The sequence below is a fragment of the Rhinolophus ferrumequinum genome, chromosome 11, assembly GCF_004115265.2.
Source record: "Rhinolophus ferrumequinum isolate MPI-CBG mRhiFer1 chromosome 11, mRhiFer1_v1.p, whole genome shotgun sequence".
Classification (NCBI taxonomy): Eukaryota; Metazoa; Chordata; class Mammalia; order Chiroptera; family Rhinolophidae; genus Rhinolophus; species Rhinolophus ferrumequinum.
The window spans coordinates 51,487,589-51,506,721 of NC_046294.1; the positions used below are offsets into that span (position 1 = coordinate 51,487,589).

General features: G+C 51.8%; 2 protein-coding genes across 2 annotated transcripts in view; both read left to right on the forward strand.

Moving 5' to 3' along the window:
* CAPN5 (calpain 5) overlaps window positions 1-6,045 on the forward strand; it is a 49,029-nt gene extending 42,984 nt beyond the window's left edge. Inside the window, exons 10-13 of the mRNA XM_033120857.1 lie at window positions 565-761; window positions 1,658-1,773; window positions 2,349-2,485; window positions 3,469-6,045. Of these exons, the coding sequence (XP_032976748.1) occupies window positions 565-761; window positions 1,658-1,773; window positions 2,349-2,485; window positions 3,469-3,651 (633 nt within the window). The 3' untranslated portion in view covers window positions 3,652-6,045. The remainder of the gene's footprint in view (window positions 1-564; window positions 762-1,657; window positions 1,774-2,348; window positions 2,486-3,468) is intronic.
* Window positions 6,046-8,247: 2,202 nt separating this feature from the next.
* The window catches only part of MYO7A (myosin VIIA), a 79,451-nt gene continuing 68,565 nt past the window's right edge, over window positions 8,248-19,133 (forward strand). Inside the window, exons 1-2 of the mRNA XM_033121317.1 lie at window positions 8,248-8,470; window positions 10,433-10,496. Of these exons, the coding sequence (XP_032977208.1) occupies window positions 10,479-10,496 (18 nt within the window). The 5' untranslated portion in view covers window positions 8,248-8,470; window positions 10,433-10,478. The remainder of the gene's footprint in view (window positions 8,471-10,432; window positions 10,497-19,133) is intronic.

Below are 19,133 nucleotides of genomic sequence, written 5' to 3' on the forward strand. Positions count from 1 at the left end.
GTCCATTCATTGTGCGGTCCATTCACTTTGACATGTCACGACCTTCACCGATGTAACTATAGCTTATCGTGGCATTTGTTCCAGGAATTGTCTAGCGTGTCCTGCCAGCTGGCGATGTCACCTCATAGACACATGCTGTGGCCTGGGTGGGCAGACAGTGATACTTGATCCTATTATGATAGAAACCCCACCGACGTTGTTATCAGGGGGATTCCTATTACCGCCCATTTAACAAGTTTTATTAAGATAGAATTCACATACCTTACGATTCAGTCACTTTTAGTGTGTTCACAGAGTTGTGCAACTATTGCCACAATCAATTTTAGAACACTGTCATCACCCCAAAAAGAATCCCCGCACCCTTTAACCGTCATCACCCAGTCCCACGTACCTCCCACCCCAGCCCGAGGCAAACACTCATCTGCTTCTGTCTCTGTAGACTGGCCTCTTCTGGGCATTCCATGTAAGTGGATTCTGTCGCTCTTTTCACAGCAGTGAGGTTGAGATGGGGGCTGTGGCGGGTGGGCGGGGGTCCTGTGTGACCAGCCCCTCGTCTGCCCGCAGGTGGAGGAGAACCGCCAGTACCGCATGCACAGCCTGCAACACAAGGCCGCCAGCTCCATCTACATCAACTCACGCAGCGTCTTCCTGCGTACGGACCAGCCCGAGGGCCGTTATGTCATCATTCCCACCACCTTCGAGCCAGGCCACACTGGCGAGTTCCTGCTCCGAGTCTTCACCGACGTGCCCTCCAACTGCCGGTGCGTGGGGGCTGGCTCAGGGCCAGGGTGGGCGGGAGGGCCACACCGGGCGAGCCTGGAATCTGAGGCCCGGAGACGGTTGGTGTCTGCCCCAGGCGTGGAGCCCAGGCCTCCAGCCTCCCCGGCTGACACCAGTACCCCTGTCCTCCCTCTCCCTTCCTCTGCTCCTTGTGTCAGCCTCTCTTGGCCACATAAAGGAACAGCTTCTCATGTGCACAGCACTTCACAGTTTACTAAGAAGCTTTCACTCATCTCATTTGCTCTTCCCGAAACTCCACTGGGAGGCCTGACCCTTCCGTTTTATGGATCAGAATTGGGGATTGAAGTCGGGGATATTTACCAAGGTCTTGCCACCACTAATATAGGTGAACTACTGAAGCCATCCTCATTCCTACTGGGGTGCAGACCCGAGGGGCCCCACACTGCCCTCCCACTGGGTAGGCAGCCCAGATTTGGTACTGCCTGCCCACATCCCAGACCGGGGAAGCAGCTTGTGTGGTGGAACAAGTGGACCTTGATCCCACCAGCCTAGGCTCCACCAGCTTTGTGGCAAGTCCCTTCCCTTAGTGAGCCTGATCCTTCCTAATCTGTAAAATGGGCATAATAGTCACTTACCTTCCAGGGCTTTGTGAGGATTAAAAATAATTCCTGTAACATCCCCGCAGAGGGCTTGGTACACTCATTAGGTGCTCAGTAAATTGCTTTTCCCTTGGGGAACGAGGGAGCACCCTTGGGTGGTGATAGAGCAGCAGGAAACCCAGGGGGTTTGCCCAGGAAAAGCAATGTCTGGATTAAAGATGGCTCCTTTCCCCATCCCCACTTCTTGAACCCCCTCACCTTTCATCTTCCTGGCCTCACTCCGTGACTTCCCCCTTTTCTCCTCTGCCCTGTACCAGAGAGCTGTGCCTGGATGAGCCCCCCCGCTCCTGCTGGAGCTCGCTGTGTGGCTACCCTCAGCAGGTGACACAAGTGCATGTCCTGGGGGCTGCTTGTCTCAAGGATTCCCCGACAGGTGCGCTCAACTAGGAAAATCCCGCCTCCCCCCCCACCACCCTCGAAGGTTGCCCCATGTCTCCTCCCCCACCCCAGCCTCAGACACCCAGCCTCCAGACCTTTCCTGCTCTCGCTCAGCTAATGAGCAAACCTTCCCTGATGTCTTCTCGGGCCCAGCCCTGGGATGAAGCGGGCGCTCAGACAGGAACAGGCTCTGCCTCCTGCTCTTGGGCGCTTCCAGTGCGGTGGGAAAGTTAGGCAGAGGGACAGGCAGCTGGGAGGGAGGGCTCAGGGAGGGCTTCTTGGAGAGAGTGGCCTCTCTCCAGGCTGAGGAGGTGTTAAGGTAGGACGTGAGGTGAAGGGAAGTAGGGCAGAAGGGGGCACAGCATGGGTAAAGGCCTGGAGGCCGGAGGTGACCAGTGTGTTCCCCACTGTCTCTGGAAGTCAGAAAGCGAATCAGGCTCTTATCTCCTATCTCCTGAATCTATGAGCCCAGGCTTCTACTCTGGGAGGCAATTTCACCTCCCCGACATCTGTCCCACGTAGGCCCTGCCCTAGCCCCCACCCTCACCCTTCGCCCCTTTATCTCTCCAGGGGCTAACTCTTATGTGATCATCAAGTGTGAGGGGGACAAAGTCCGCTCGGCAGTGCAGAAGGGCACCTCATCGCCCAAGTACAACGTGAAAGGCATCTTCTACCGCAAGAAGCCGGGCCAGCCCATCACCATCCAGGTTAGCCTGCTTGTCCCGGGGCCGCTCCTGTGCCCCTAACCTGATGCGTCCCCATTAGAGGAGCTGGACTCAGGGTAGCAGAGCCTATGGTGGGGACCCAGGAATGCTCGGTTCTGGTTCCCACTTTGTTCACGACATGGTGTGCTCTTGGGAGTTCTCTTGCCTGCCCTCCTGGTACCCCCGAGTCCCCTCTATGGGGTGGGTGAGTTGGATTAGCTGGTGTGATTCTGAGCCCCAGTAGGGTCACTCCCTTGCTCATGGACAGTGGTCATCTCTGCCGACCTTGCCCCAAAGCCTTGGGAGTTGTTCCTTAAATTCCCCTGTAGGTGGGTCTATCTGGAAAAATTGCGCTGAGGTGGCATGTGGTGGGATAGCTTCCTGAGAGCAGAATCAGAAAACCAGGCTCCTGTGCCTGGGCTTCCTTCTCCTCTCAGGCCGTGGTGGCCAGTAGATGAGAAGTCTGAGCTCATAAACAGGGAGCCCTCTGTCCCCTGGGCCCAGGCCAGCATCTCTCAGGGTGAGGAACCATCTGTAAACAAACACTCAGGTATCCCGGGGGGTGGGGGGTGAGGCACTGTAGGTTTTCCAGACATTGGGTCCCACTGGATCCAATCACAGACCCATGGATATTGGGGCCATGGGACACTTAGGGGCTATTGATACCCTCATATTAAAGATGGGAAACCAAGGCGGGGGGGTGGGGGAGTTCTATCACTTTTTAAGGTCACCCAAGGTTAATAATAGAGCTAAGAGTAACAGACTTAACTTTCTACGTGGAAGAGAGCTTTGCCAAGGGAGGAAGCCTGAGGCTCCGGAAGGGGCAGAACCTTGCCCAAGGTTCATGGTGAGGCAGAGGCAATGCAGGGCTCCTTTTGCTCAGCTAGACTGGCACTGTAGGAAAGGAATTCAAGGCCCTGCCACCAGCACGAGCACCCCCACTCCTGGTCTTGGAGAGGGCCCCACGATTCTCTGTCTCCTCCCAGATATGGAATCACCGAGTCCTGAAGGATGAGTTCCTGGGCCAGGTGCACCTGAAGGCTGACCCAGATGACCTCCAAGCCCTGCACACCCTCCACCTCCAAGACCGAAATAGCCGGCAGCCCAGCGACCTGCCAGGGACCGTTGCTGTGCATGTCCTCAGCAGTGCCTCCCTCACAGCTGTCTGATATCTGCCCACCTACCTGGCCCCCACAGTTCTCACCATCATCTGCATGTCCCCAACCAGGCCAGGGATTCGCCTGGAATCCAGGATGCTGGGGTCCTTTTTTCAGATTTTCTACTGACTTGCTGTGTGACCTTGGGAAGTGTCTGCCCCTCTCTGGGCCTCAGTGTCCTGAGGACCCCAGAGCGTTACTTTCTTATGGAGGAGTCTTCTTGCCTGAGATTTAAAATAGCCCTCCTTACTTATCCCAACTGTTATCACTGCTAAGGAACTCTATCCATTCAAAATGTATTCCCAAGGCTCTGCTGTCTGCCAACGGAGTGCCAAGAAGATGTCACTTGTTTACACACAAACTGCCATATCCCAAGCCCCACTCTTGCCCTTCCTGTCCGGAGTCCACCCCGGTGTCCCAGACCTTGCGTTTCCTGTCACCTACACCTGCTTTTCTAGCCACCTTGAGAGGACTGTTGGCTCTTGCTGGGTTCCTGCGCAGGCTGGAATTGGGGAAATGTGCAGGTGACATTTGTTCATTCTCTAATCCTGTCCACCCACCCATCCATTTATTTATTCCATAGAGATTTTCCAAGTGACTAAGCAATGCCCAGGAGACCCCAGGTGGAGCTGGGCCCCTGCTGCAGCTCTGGGAGACCCGGTTTCCATTCTAAGCCTCATCTCTGCTCTCGGGTCCCTCAGGCAGATGCCCAGATGCTCAGAGGAGCTGTCGCTACCTTCTCATTCTAGGTTCTGATTTCATCTCTAGCCTCTGGTTAAGGTCCCTAGAGAGTTGGTGGCAGTGGTGGAGAGGAAGGGCGTTTCCTGTCTTCACTGTCCTGATGCTGGAAGGAGTGTGCCTGGTTTAGTGGCCAGGGGCTGGGGTGGGGGACGTGGGGACCTAAGGGGGAGGCACATGCTCTCAGACCCCCTTCTACTGTAAGACCTGAGCTTTCCTGGGAGAAGGGACTCTGGGATGGTGATGGCAGGTCCAGCAGGGTCAGGTCACCCACTGGGCTTGGCAGAATGTACGGTAAACCCATCGCCTGACCAGAGACTCCTCCACCAACATCCCCCCAACACACAGCCAACGAGGCGGCAGCTCTCCTGCTGGCCGGACCAAAATGTTCCTTTTAGTCCTCAGCGTTTTTATTCTTTCTGTTTTAAAACTCTCAGCTTTAAACAGGGGTTTTTAAAGGAAAAGTGAAACCCTGAACCCCTTTTTTCTTCTTAAACTTCAATTCTTACGGTCCTCTGATTTTATTTTGATTCCGCTTGGGGAGGGAAAAGGAGAAGTCATACCCTCTCAGAGGAGGTCTAGAGATGGATGCAGAGGGTGTTTAGAATGTTTGCAAGCTGGCAGCAACTGTCTTCGTGGCAAATGTTGATACCGTGACCTGCTTAGGGTCTCTTCGGTGCCGTCCTTGGGCTCCAGACCAGGCGACGTAAATGAGAAAGTTCATCTGGTTCAAGAACAAGAATCCCTGTGGTCTTGCTGCGAATTCATTTGGGAACCTGGATTTTCAGCTCCAGATCTGGCTGTTTGGTCCAGTGTCCTGGCTGGAGGTGCTTTATTATTGACTTTGCCTCCTTGGTGGTTGGCTCCGCTCTTGTGTTCTAGCCCTGGGCCAGGAACTGAACAACGAGGACAAGAGGACTCTTGGAAAATCCAGGACTTCCCCTCAAGAACCTGGGCCTAGGGCCAGGACTCTGCCCAGGACCAGGAGCAAGTCACTTAAACCTCCTGTGCCTCGATTTCCCCCTTCTGCAAAGTGGGGCCAACGATACTTGTTTGTCAGCAGTCTTACTAACAAGTGCTGAATAAGGGCATAATCATACTCTTTCTCTATGTGTCTCTCTCTGTATGCGTGCATATTGTACACACTCATGTAATCACTTCTCAATATCTGTTTCGAATGAACACTCCTGAATCAGGGTGGAGAGGCTGCATGAGCCAGCTTGGGGCCTCTGGGGCTGATACGTGGGTCTTTGCTCAGCCATGTCTACCTAGGGTATGGGGACGAATCAGGACCATCTGGCCGACCTGTGTGGGCTTCAGCCTGGGGACGGGGCCCTGAACCTCTACCAACAGAGTTTGTTCGGCAGCCCCTCTACATGGGCCAGGCTGGCTCCTGGCTATGCGGAGATCCCTGGTCCCCAGGAGGCCCTGGGGACAAGGCAGGTGAGGTCGGAGTTCTTCCAGGCTGGGACTGGATGATGGATGGGGAGAACAATTGCTCTGTTCCCTGATGCACCTTCAGGCCACAGGTGCCTCCAAGTCCCCATTTGCAGATGGGCGGGGCTTCGGATCCATCCCACCCTATCTGGGTTCGCTCCCTTCAGGGCCTATCGTGGGGTCAGGGAGTAGAGACCTGTCCTGTTCTCAGAATAAATGTTACCACAATGCCAGAAAGATCTTCCTGTGTCTGTGTGTCCCTCTGGGAGTAAGGGACAATGGAGGGAATATTTCCCAGGCCTGGGTGACTGTTCTGTGGTCAGAGAGACAAGAGGGGGGACTTAGGCATTATAGCTGAGGCTGGACCCCACAGCCTGCCTGGTGCGTTTGTGAGCTGAGATCACTGGGTTCATTCAGTCGTTCCCTCAGCTGATCTGTCCTAAGACCCGTCCCAGATACTAGGGATGCAGGGAACCAGCCACAGCCCTTGCTGTGAGGCACTTTGCAGACTTGTGGGGAAGATAACAGAAATACTCCGATCCAGACAAACGCCACGCAGAGAATTACTGGTAGGGCGGTGTGGGAGAGGATGGAAGGCCTAGCCCTGATCCAATTGTGAAATGGAGGGAGGCAGCCACGTGAAGGGCCTCAGACAGAGGAGATGGGCTTCTGGGGGCACATATGGATGTGGGGAGACCCGAGTGGGCAGCCTGAGCCAGGAAGCCAGGAGTGGCAGTGTGGAGCAATGGTTAAGATAAATTTTAGACATGAGTGGACAGGACTCAGTAATGGCTGGCTTGGGTTGGGGAGTGAGAGAAAAGCAAATGAATTAAGGCCATTTCCTAGATTTTCCCATAGGACGGAGAGAAAAGGACATTAGGAATTCTGTGTCCACCTTAGCGTAGAGCCTGGACCCTAGCGGGTGCTGAATAAATGGTGGCTATTTTGATACCTGGAGACCACGGCATACCCTCCTACTCCCCACCACTCCACGCCCGTCCCTCACAGCTCAGACCTGCGTTCTGCCCTGGGCATCACGTGCCTCTCCAGGGCTTACTTCTCGGCTGTGTAGGGCTGACACCACTTGCCTGCCCAGCCTGGGAGGCTCAGCAAGGGAGGTGATTGGAGGAGTCGCAGGTACCTGTCTATGGCAGGCATGAGTTCAGGAGTTGAGACCGTGTTCCAGAGCAACTCCTATCAGAACACCCAGCCCAGCACACTCCAGCAGCCAGGGGTCTTCAGGGATCAGTATCGTTGGATCAGAGGGAGCCCTGGCCCCTGCAGAAGCTGAATCACCCCGCTGTCACCTCCCACCTGCTGTTCCAGGCAGAGGCTGGATGCTCAGCCTTGCTCCCAAGGGGGTGCTGTAGGGCAGCCATGCCTGTGCCCAGCAGGGGGCTCACTTAGACCGCTGGTCCTGCAGGAGTGTGGGGACACCCCATTCTTTGGGGTGGCCCTTTCCCTACAGTCCTGCCCCAGTTACAGAAGCTGGGGATCCAAAAGAGGGCCTCTCTCCGCCCAGGCCTAGAGATGCCCTGGGAGAGGCCCACAGGGACAGTGCAGCTGCCAGGGTGGGTGTAGGCAAAGGGTGGTGACAAGGAAGTGCTGGATCTCAGCCGGGCGTCCTCGATGTGACTTTCTTTGCCACGCTAATAACAAACATCTTGTTTACTCTTCCTTGTTTACTCTCCCTCCACCCTTCAAACCACACATTTTACTTCAATTTGTATGTGTCCCTGGTACATGCAGGGTTGCTCCAAGTCAGCTGGTTCGAGAAAGTTTCCTGGATAATTATAGACAACATAGATCTCCCCCTCCCATCCTCCTACCCCCCGCCCCGCCCCTGCAGCCCGCAACAGGTTGTGGGGCAGTGGTGCAGTGATGAGTTTCAGGGGGCACATCTGAGGGGAGCCGTCGGGGAGCCCTCGGGGAGTGGTCTGGGGCAAGGGTAGTATGTGTACAGGGACAAAGGAGAAAGGACTAGAATGTAGGTCTTGCAACCTCCTGCCCTGCCTGGTCCTTTCCTCTTCTAGTTTCCAACAGCCACTTACAGAGGAGAAAACAGGCTTAGTGGAGGGCAAGCAGAGGCTGAGACTCAGCAAATCAGTGAGCAACTCGGCCTCCGGACACGGTTTTCTGCCAGGTGCTGAGAGCAGGTGCTATTTCTCTAAGTGACAGGAAGCAGATGAGGCCAAGTATGATGGACCCAGCCAGGCTCCCACGCTGGTCACAGCACAGCCGCAAGAGACCCCCGTGCCCTGCCTCCCACTGGGTGGCCAGTGCTCTGCACTGAGCCCTGGGCAGCACAACCCGCCTCCCACACTGATGTCATGGCACCTAGACCTTGGAGGGCCCTCTGGCTCCGCCTCCTGGGGGAAGGCCCTGGAGTGCAGAGGAGAGGGCAGCAGTGCTGGCTGGGCAGCCGACCTCGGTAGGAAAGAAAGGAAGAGACTGAGACGGACAGAGAGAGTCACATGGTGAAAAACTGAAAGACCCAGAGAGACCCCCAGAGCAAGCTTTGGAACAAGACAGAGGAAAAGGAGACGTGTATCTACAGATTGTCCCAGACCTGTGACCCCGGCTTCCAGAGCCCTCCGTGCAGGTGGCAGCTGCACCCAGGCTGGTGGGCAGCAGAGAGTAGGCAGCTGGGACCCAGGTAAGCATTGGCCACCCACTGCCCTGGGCATTGGGAGAAGGGTTAGCTAGACTTTGGGGGGAGTCACGGCCTTAGGCCAACCTGGAGCCCATGATCCCACAGCCACTTGCTCCTGGTCTGGGCTTCCTGCCACCTTTAGGGACTCAGCCACAGTAGCCATCAAATCAACTGTCCTGAGCCTGGAAAGACGGGAGGCTTGTACCCTGGAGAAGGGAAGAGTCAAGGGGCATGGTGTCCATGGAACTGTCTCCGACCAGGGCTGGGGCCGGACAGCAGACATGCTGGGGGCCCCAGAGAGAGAGTCCTCTGTCCCTGTCTCTCTGTCTCCTTGGCCTTTCTCCGATGCTCTTCCTTTATCTCGCTGCTCAGATAAGTCACTTCCTTCCTCTGAGTCTCAAAGTTTCCATCCGTGAAATGGGAATGTGAAACCTCACCAGCCAGGGTTGTTATGGGAACAAAGTAAATCAGACATGACACCGAAATATAAATGCAGTTTTGTGTTCCCTGTTGTCAACATGAAAAAACGATTAACTTGAACAAGGATTAGTTCTTATTTTTAGAAGGAAAACAAATCAATCTTGTAGATTTTTCCCTGTGGTAGCCCTTAACTTCTATGCCCTCGCCAACCCCTTCCACCTCCCCAAAGCGCTGAATCTTAATGAAAACCCTGGTTCAGCCCCCAGCTCTTGTGGCTCACGCCAGTGCTGGATGCCAGCCTGATGGCCAGGCATCCTCTGCGGGCATAGCTCCCTGTGACAGCTGTCTGCTGGCCCTTGTTGAATCCCCTTCCCTGCCAGGCACCCAGGCCTGGTGCAGGTCTCCAGAAGGACTGTGTGCCCGCTGTCCCAGAGCTCCGGGGCAGGGGTCAGGGCTCAGGTGTCAGGCAGTGTCATGGGCAGAGGATCAAATGGCCCAGGGCCTCTGAATGGGCCTTGTGAAAAATTGATGCTCGTCTTGGGGGGTGGGTAGGGGGCCGGAGGGGCCTCATGCCAGGGCCTGGGGGCTGGGGCGGCCTTGGGTCACCACACTCAGTCCCTTAAGTCCTGCCTGAACCATCTCCAGGTCTAGCTCTGTGCTGTGTGAGGCGATGGCTGAACCCCACACCTTGCCCTGGATCAACTCCCCGACTTTGGGGGCAGAGGTAGGGACAGACCCCAACCAGACAACATAAGGCATAGAGTCAGGGCTGGAAAGAAGGAAACATCGTGACTCTTCGCAGCCTAGGGGTGGTCAGGGAAGGCTTCTGGGAGGAGGTGCCATCGGAACTGAGCCATGAAGCACAGGTGGAAGTTTAATGGCCAAAATTCCAGGCAGATGAGCCAGTGTATGCAAAGGCCAAGCGTATGAAAAGGGCTGGCATATTTCAGGAATAGTGAGTACTGAGGATGGCCCAAGTGCAGGGATGGAGAAGGAAGAAAGCAGTGAGAGGAAAGACAGGCATCTGTCGGAGCCACATAGTGATGGGGCTTAAACGCCAGACGAGACTGGGGGCTTCACGCCCTCATCCTGAAGGTAGTGAGTGCTCCCGAAGGGTTTAGGCATGCTTAACCCATAACCCTCCCCTTGGGCCAGGCTTCCCCTGTCTCCCAACACTCCTGGGGCAGCTCTGAATTAGGAGTCCTGAGACTTTAATCTGCCCTGGCCTGCGGGGTGACCTTGGCCAAATCTTGGTCCCCTTTGCCCATATGTTTAGGGAAAGGAGGTGGGCTCCCTAATTCCTAGGAGTCCTCTGGGAATTTCTGAATAACACTGACTGAGAGAAGAGCTCAGGTGCTCTAGGAAGTGGAGCTGGTGGCGGCGGCTGAGACTCAGTCACCCAGGCTGGGCTGTGACCAGAGGAGGAAAAGCCAAGAGGTTCCCCAGGGGAAGGAGGGGCTGGGGAGGAGCCCAGATGACCCCGGCCAGGTTCAAGACTGCTGGAGATGGTCTGCTCAGAGGCTTGACATAGTCTTTCCCCTGCAGAACCGTGTCTGGCCAAACGGGCAGCGGGAGCATCTGACAAAGGACAATGGTGATTCTTCAGCAGGTGAGTGCTCGCCACACCCTGTTTGCCTCCATCTTTCTGTGCCAGGAATAACCCTGTTGGGTGACTCATTCTCCCCCACGCTATACTCTCTCATCCATACGCTTACCGGTAGGACAACCTCCCTAATCCTTTCTTTCAGAAAACTCCGAGCTATGCTTCAAAACCAAGCTGTGCAACTTTCCCTGACTGTCCTAGGCCCAGCCTGGAACCGCTCCCTCTGATGTGTCTGATGGGCTTTCTCTTTCTCGCTGCACTCACTCCACTGGGTAGCAATTATTTATTTACGTACATCTCTGAATCCTTTGGCATTCCAGGCAGTAGAATAGCATGTGCAAAGTCCAAAATGTGGGAAGGCCCTCGGGGAAAGGGCAGAGGAAGTTGGCAAGTCTGCTGGAGCCAGACTAGAAAGAGCCTTGAGTATGACTGGGGCGCAGTGAGTGCAGGGTGACATAGCCCGAGCGGAAGCCCCATGGGGTAACATGGGGAAGAAACAGAGCTGCTGCCTCCAGCTGAATCCGCTAGCCCCCCTTGTTTCCCAGGGCTACAGTGGTCCCTGGCCCTCAGCCCTTCCCCGTGATCAGCCTGAAGCTCTAATGAGCTCTTGGTCTTTAGAGCCAGGAATGTGGGCCCTGGGCCATGCTGGCCCGGCACCAGGTCCGAGGCTTGGTGTATGCCGTGGGCTTGGCCAGTGGCTTCACATCCTCTGGGACCATCAGAGGCCAAGGGGTAGCCTGTTCTGCTGTTCTGTGTGTGTGTGTGAACGTGTGTGTTGTGTGTGTGAGAAGGCCGGCATCAGGGCAGGATCAGGATAGACAGTCTTCCCTCCTAGGGCTAGAGAAGACCCCCTTTTGTCCTCTTGTCCCCTTGGCCTGAGAGGAGAGGCTATTTAAAGGCTTATTAGGGACAACCAGGACCAATAAGAGGAGGAAAGTCACTGTCGCTGAGTGTTTGCTGTGTGCCAGGGCCTGTGCTGCAGGTAGGGCTGGATGGGTGGGGGCGTGTGCAGTCCCCTAGAGGGGGGGCTTGGGCCATCCACAGCCTTCCAAGGGTGCTTTTCCTCAGGGGGCCTCTGAGGCAGGCCTCTGGCTGACTGTCCCTTCTCCGCCCCCCCCCCCTCTGAACACTGGCCCACCTCACCCTGCGAGTGGCCGCTGCTGGGAGCAGGTGTCTGCAGGTGAATGCCAGCTCTGCCCACCACGCACACAGAAAGTACATTGCTGTTCCTTCTCTGGTTCTGAAATGGTCCCAGCTCTGGGGATCCAGACAGCTACACAGTGCCACCGGCAAAGCCCACACACCTGGGCTCCCTTGGGCTCTGCTATTGACGAGTGGGCAGACTTTGGGCAGGGTCTTCAGCCTTCCTGAACCTCAGTTTCCTCATCTGTAAAACGAGGATAAAACCCTCCCTTCCCAGGACAGTCGTTGGAAAGATAAAATGCCATGAGGGATTCAGCCAAAGCTGCTTCTTTCCTTCTTTCACCTGCCTCCCCGGTCTGCCTCCCTCCTCCCCGTCTCCTGCCACCCCTTCCTCTCCTCTCACATCTGGACATCTGCCCAGGGTGCTCTGTCTCCCCTTTTCAAGGCTGACTTCTCCTCAGGCCTCACCATGGCCACTGCTCCCTCCAGGAGTTTTCACTGGACTGCCCATATTACAGTCCCAATCAGCCCACCTCCTTCCCCTGCTTACCTGGGGCCTCCTGTGAGCCCTTCTGGAAATGGGGGACAGCCTTTGTCCTGTTCCCCACTGTCTCCTCAGCCCGCTCCGGGATGGAGCTCTGTGCTGAATGAATGAAGGTCATTTCACCCTCATTTGGTCTGAGGGGGTAGGCTGGACAATGGAATCTACTTCAAAGGGACGTCTGAGAGTAAACTATCATAACACGTGTACACTGCTTAGCCCAACGCTGGGCACAGCTCACCAAAGGGGAGCTGTCATGGCGACTCTTCCTAATAAAACCGTATTAGTCGTGTTCCTATGTATGAGAATTCCCCCATTTTTTTCTCTCTCACTTTATTTGGGATAAAAAAATCTCAGGAAACCTTGAAGGATATAGTGGTTCTTTACCATGTATAGAGCATCCCCATGTGGGACATATCAGTGACAGGAAGTCACCCGTCCGTCCCTCCCTCTCTTCTTCCCTCCCTCCCACCCTTTCTGAGCCCCCACAGGGTAGGTACCAGGCGCAGGAAACATCTTCACAAAGAGAACTAAGAATCCAAAACTCTTCAGTCATGAGAGAGAATTTTATTCATTTATTGAGAGTTCTAACCCTTCAAAGTAACATCTACATTCATCCACAGGCGCTCTCTATCCATGATCTCATTTTGCTGCCACAGGTCTGTGAGGCAGGGATCGTCATGCCCATGTCACAGGTGAAGAAACTGAAGCCCAAATAGGGTAATTTAGTCATAAGCTGGGCAGGGCCACACAGGCTAGGGAGCCAGGATGGTGAGGCGTGGGCAGCAGGCGGGAGAGGAGACCAGCAGGGCACGGGGGTGTGACACGGGGCTTGGGGGAGGAGAGGTCAGACTGCCCCTGCTGGGTGGCAGTTGCAGAACATGTGCTCTTTCCTAGGGCGCCTGTGGCCGTCTGGGCATACCAATCGTGTCGACGGCTTCAGGAGTGGGGTGGGGGCGCTTGGACATTCCTAGTCCTCCAGCCACATTCTCACTCACCCGCCCAGCAAAGTGGTCCTGAGCCCCTTTTCTGTACGAGGCGGGGCACAAGGCTGCAGAGATAAATTGACTGCTCCCTGTCCTAGAGGAGTTACCAGACGAAAGGGGGAGTTGGCTCAGAAACACAGCAAGGGTGCCCACGAGCGGAACTGTGATGGCAGAAGTGGAGGGGAGTGGGAGGGAACCTGGAATGGAGGCGGCTTCTGCCCTGCCTGAGGTGGTGTGTCAGGGAAGACGCCCAGGCTTTTATAATAGTCCCTTGGGTCCAGATTGCAGATTGAGGTCTCAGAAGGGGGCACTTGCCCCAGGCTGCGAGGCCAGCTGGTGCTTGCGAGAACCCAGAGATCTACGGTGCATATGATCTACTTCTTTAAGAACCTCAGTGATGTCTGCTGTGTTTCAATATGATATGATTTCTGGCTCCGTGGTGGGGCCAGAGTAGGGACTGAATGTACTTTGCCCAGATTCACAGGCGAAGGGAATTTTGAAGATAAATTTGTGGGCTGTTGATAACAGTTGGATTGACCCATTTCTTAAAATATGATGTCTTTCTTTGTCTCTTGCAACAATTTTGGACTTAAAGTCCATTTTGTCTGATATACGAGGTGTGACAATGAAGTTCGCGAACTCATCCTAGAACAAGTGCTACATACCTCATTGCTGAATATCACTATGGTCACCTTCAAAGTACTCCCCTTGGGAAGCTATGCACTGATGCCAGCGCCTAGTGCACCCTTCAAAGCAATTTTGGAACTCTTTTTCTGGAATGGCCATCAGAGCTGTCATCGTATTACCCTTGAAGTCCTGAATGTCATCAAAATGCCTTCCTTTCAGTACTTCCTTTATCTTAAGGTAAAGAAAGAAGTCATTGGGGGCCAGATCAGGTGAGTAAGGAGGGTGTTCCAATACAATTATTTGTTTACTGGCTAAAAACTCCCTCAGAGACAGTGCCGTGTGAGCTGGTGCATTGTCGTGATGCAAGAGCCATGAATTGTTGGCAAAAAGTTCAGGTCGTTTTTGTATTCTTCACACAGCCTTTTCAGCACTTCGAAACAGTAAACTTGGTTAACTGTTTGTCCAGGTGGTACAAATAATCCCTCTGATATAAAAAAAGTTAGCAACATTGTTGCAACAAGTTCACGAACTTAATTGTCACACTTCGTAAGTATAGCCACCCCAGATCTTTTTTGGTTATTATTTGCATAGAATATATTTTTCTGTCCTTTCACTTTTAACCTATTTGTATCTTTGGATCCAAAGTGAGTCTCCTGTAGATAGTGTATAGTTAGATTTTTTTTTTAACCGATTCTGCCAACCCCTACCTTTTAAATGGAGTGTTTAATTCATTTCTATTTAAAGACTTCTGTTGTTTTGCTACTTTTAATATGTAATGTCTTTTTTTCTTCAATTCCTCTATTACTACCTTGTTTTGTGATTAATTGATTTTCCCCCCCAGTGTTCTGTTTTGATTCCCTTCTCATTTCCTCTTCTGTGTGTGTGGAGGTGTGTGTGTGTGTGTGTGTGTGTGTGTGTTTCTAGTGGTTACCCTGGGATTTGCAGTTAACACCTTACATTTATAATTTAGTGGGAGTTAATACTAACTTAGCTTCAATAGTATATAAATACTCTGCTCCTCTACAGCTCCATCCCTCTCTCTTTATATTATTATCGGAAACTATATCTTCATACCTTTGTGCCAATTAACATAGGTTTGTAATTGTTGTTTTATGCATTGGTCTTTTAAGTCACATAGGAAAAAGGGGGGATAAAAAAGAGGAGTTACAAACCAAAAATAATAATAGTCTGGCTTATATTTACCTATGTAGTTACCTTTATCAAGATTCTTTGTTTTCTTGTATGGCTTTGAGTTACTGTCTAGTGCCCCTTAATTTTAGCTGATTACTTTGAGCATTTCTTGTAAGGCAGGTCTATTCGTGACAAACTCCCTCAGCTTTTATTTATCTGGAAATGTCTTGGTTTCTCTTTCACATTCGAAGGATGATTTTGCCAGATACTGAATTCTTGTTTGACGTGTTTTTCTTTCTTTCAGCACTTTAAATATATCATCCTACTGCCTTCTGGCCTCCATGGTGTCTGAAGAGAAATCTGCTATTAGTCATATTGAAGATCCTTGTATATGATGGAGTCACTTCTCTCTCACTGCTTTTGAGATTCTCTCTTTGTCTTTGTCTTTTGACACTTTGATTATAATGTGTTTCAGTGTAGATTTTTTTTTTTTTTAAAGATTTAAAAAGCATTTATTTGAACAAAAAGTACTGCTGCTCGGCAGACACAGATTCAGGTTGCAATCTAAATTGTGCTGCACTGAGACAAATGGGACGCCATCTTTTATAGAGAAAGTTTCTTTCCAAGTTCCCAATTTTATGCAAATGAAGTTTCCAAATTGTTCAGTTCTTTTTTCTTTTTATTAGTTTCAGGTGCACAAGACAAAGTAATACTTAGACGTTTATCATTTACATCCCTCACACTGTGTGAACCCCCCTACCCCCATGCACTATCCCTCTGACATCGCACAGAGCCATTACGTTTCCACTGTCTCTATTCCTAATGCTGTACTCCGCTTCTTGTAAGTATATACATACATATATATATATATATATAAAATTATAGTTGGCATTCATTATTGTTCAGCTTCAGGTGTACAGTGCAGTGATCAGGCATCTACATCATCCCTGAGGTGGTCTCCCAAAGGGACACGTGTCCGTTGGATACCCTACAAAATCTTTACAACATTATTGATTACGTTCCCCAAATTAATTTTCAAAACCCCGTGGCCATCTTGTGGTTACTGACTGTTTTCTAATCCCCTCACCTTCTCCCTTATCCCCACTCCCCCGCCCATCTAGCAACCCTCAGTTTTTCCTCTATGTCTCCAAAACTGTTTCTGATTAGTTCATTCTCAGTGTAGATTTTTTTGAGGTGTCTTAGGCTCTGCTCATTTTTCTTAATTCTTTTTTTCTTTCTGCTCCTCAGACTAGATCTCAACTAATCTATCTTCAAGTTGCTGATTCTTCCTTCTTCCTCTTCAAATATTATGTTGAATCCCTCTAGTGAATTTTTCATATCAGTTTTTGTACTTTTCAACTCCAGAATTTCTATTTGGTCCCTTGTTATCATTTATGTCTCTTTATTGATATTCTCTATTTGGTGAGATGGTTTCCTTCACTTCTTTCAGCATATGTAAGACAGTTGATTAAAGTCTTTGTCTAAAAATCCAAAGTTTGGGCTTCCTCAGGGAAATTTTGTGTTAATTTCCTTTTACCCTGTGACTGGCCATATTTTCTTTTTCTTTGCATACCTCATGATTTTTTGTAAACTGGACATTTTGAATATTATAACGTGATAACTTTGGAAGTCAGATTCTCTCCTCTCCCCAGAGTTTGTTGCTGCTTCTTGTGAGTTCTAGTTTTGTTTAGTGACTTTTCTAAATAATTTTTGTGAAGACTGTATTCTTTGTTGTGTGTAGTTACTGCAGTTGCTAAAACACCTGGAGCCAAAACAAAACAAAACTCTAGATCTTTGTAAATGGGCTCTGTGTGTGTGTTGGCACATACCTTCAATGCTGAGATAGGGCATTTACAACTTTGCCTTAACCTTCACTTCCTGTCTGCATGGAGCTTGAAGTGCAGTTGCGGGTGAGTCTTCTCAGGCTTTTTCTGACCATTTTTCCAACCGTGGGCATGTATGTGGTCTTCCAGATTCCCCAGTATATGTAGGAGCTTTTCAAAGCCCTTATTGCCAGAAGCATCTCACTTCCCTGCCATTCCTCCAGGCTTTTCAGAGTGTCTATTTTTTGTTTCAACTGATTATATTTTTCCCCCAGGCAGCAGTGGGGAGTTCATATGCCTTTTGATGTTTTTGACCAATACCCTTCATGTCTGCTTCTCTGCCCTGGGGGAGTTCTAAGTTAGGATAACAAAGGCAAACCCTTTGCATTATTCCTTCAGGGAGCCCTCAGACAGGTTAAAATAACCATAATTCCTTGATAATAAGGTCTCTTCTGCTCCCTCTGGCCCCAAAAACCCACACTGGGGATGCAGGCTGCCATTTTTAAGATTGCCACCAAGGTGGGTGTGAGGGAGATGGGTAGGTTAAAATACCACAAAGCTCACCTGCTGGGTTTCAGTCACCTTTCTATTCATTAAATGTTTAGTTGGTTACTGGAAATCTTTGAATATTTTCTAGAGTTCCAGTAAGGTTGATTCTGACAGATTTTGCCATTTTTTTGTGTGCTTCTGTAGAGGATGGGTTCTTAGAGTTCCCTACTCAGCCATCCTCACTGGTACTACTTACTGATGACAATTGACAGTTAGTTCCTGAAAGCTTTTTGTCCCAACATACTACGTATCCTGGGGTAGTTCCTTCACCCCCTCTGAACCTCAGTCTCCCCATCTGTAAAATGGGTGGCCAGAATTGGACTGAATGGAAGTGCGATGAGGGTAGCACCATGGATCTGTGTGAGGCATCAAGGGAAAGGAAGGTAGTGGGGAGGGAGCTCATGGCTCAGTGGAGCCTTGGTGGCTGGGTGGGGGCAGGAAGAGGATTGTGGGATGAAGCATTTTTGGCAGAGGACACAGCATAAGCAAAGGTGGGAGACCCTATCCTGTGTGGTCAGGGCAGCAGAAGATGAAGATGGAGCAGCAGTGAGCCTTGGTTCTGGAAGAGGATCTGGTGTGGTGCCAGAGTGGGTCACAGAGGCATTAGATTTGCCTCCCAGGCCTGGTACACAGGCCACCTGAAGGGAACGGGGCTATTCCCAGGCTTTAGCTAAGGGTTGTCTGGTTGCAGGGGGTTGAGGGGTTGAGCAGTGGGTGTGGGTCTGTAGGGCCAGGCTCTCAGTGCTTTGCTGGGTCTCCCCCAGGAGGCCTCTCTCCATCCACCAGACTTGTTTTTATCATCTCTCCCTCCTGCTTCTCTGTGCTTTGCTGTTCCCTCATCTGGAAAGTCCTTCTCCCTCATACCTCCCCAAAAATTCACGATACCCAGGTGCCACCCCTAATATGTCTTGCTCAGTTAATAATAACCAACACTCCTATAGAGCATTTGCTCTAACAGGTACCAATCTGAGTGAGTTACATATGTTAACCTGTTTAATCCTGTTATTGGACAGATGAAGAAACAAAGGCACATAGAGGTTGAAGAACTTGCCTAAGGTCACACAGCTTGTGAGTGGCCTAGCCTGGATTGAACCTAAGCCATCTGGCTCCAGAGTCCAACCTCTTACTGGCATGCTATCCTGTCTCTTCAGGGCTAATCTGTGCCTTATCTGGTGGTATCTTCCTTATCTGTGTCTGGGTCTGTCCACCCCCAGGTTGGGAGGTCTGAGGACAATGTAGCCCAGCTTTAGTCTAAGTTTGTGAAGGTTGGTTAAATGGACAGATGGAAGGATGCCTGGAAGCCCAGCACCAGCACCTCCCTGTGTCTGATTCCTGTTCCCCTGGACTCCCACCTGTGGACGGGTGGGCAGGGGTAGGTGTGCTTGTTCAGGGTGTGATTGGGGGAAGGACCCCTCCTGAGAACAGCATTCCTGAGAGGGCCCAGGAAGTGGCTGGCAATCACTGCAGTCAGTCCACTTCCTGTTGGGTGCCAGAGCACTGGGTCCCAGAGGCTGGGACAGGTGTTAGGGTGGAAGGAAGCCTGGGTCCAACAGGGCAGCTCTGAGTTCTGGGTGAGGCATCACTGTCTACTTCCTGGCCATCCCTCTACTCCCTGAGGTGGTTAGCTTGTTTGTGCCAGGAGCAGTTGGGCTTCCAGGATTCCAGACAATGCTGAGGGCCACAAAAAGGAAGAAGAGGCTTTGAAGGGAGAAGACAAAGAAGGGGGAAAAGAAGGGAAGAAGAGGAAAGATTAGGGAGAGGAGAGAAGGTGAAGGTGGGAGGAGTCACAGGGCCTGGGCATTCCACCCCCTCTGGGTGGGATGGTGGCTCACGGCCCAGCATA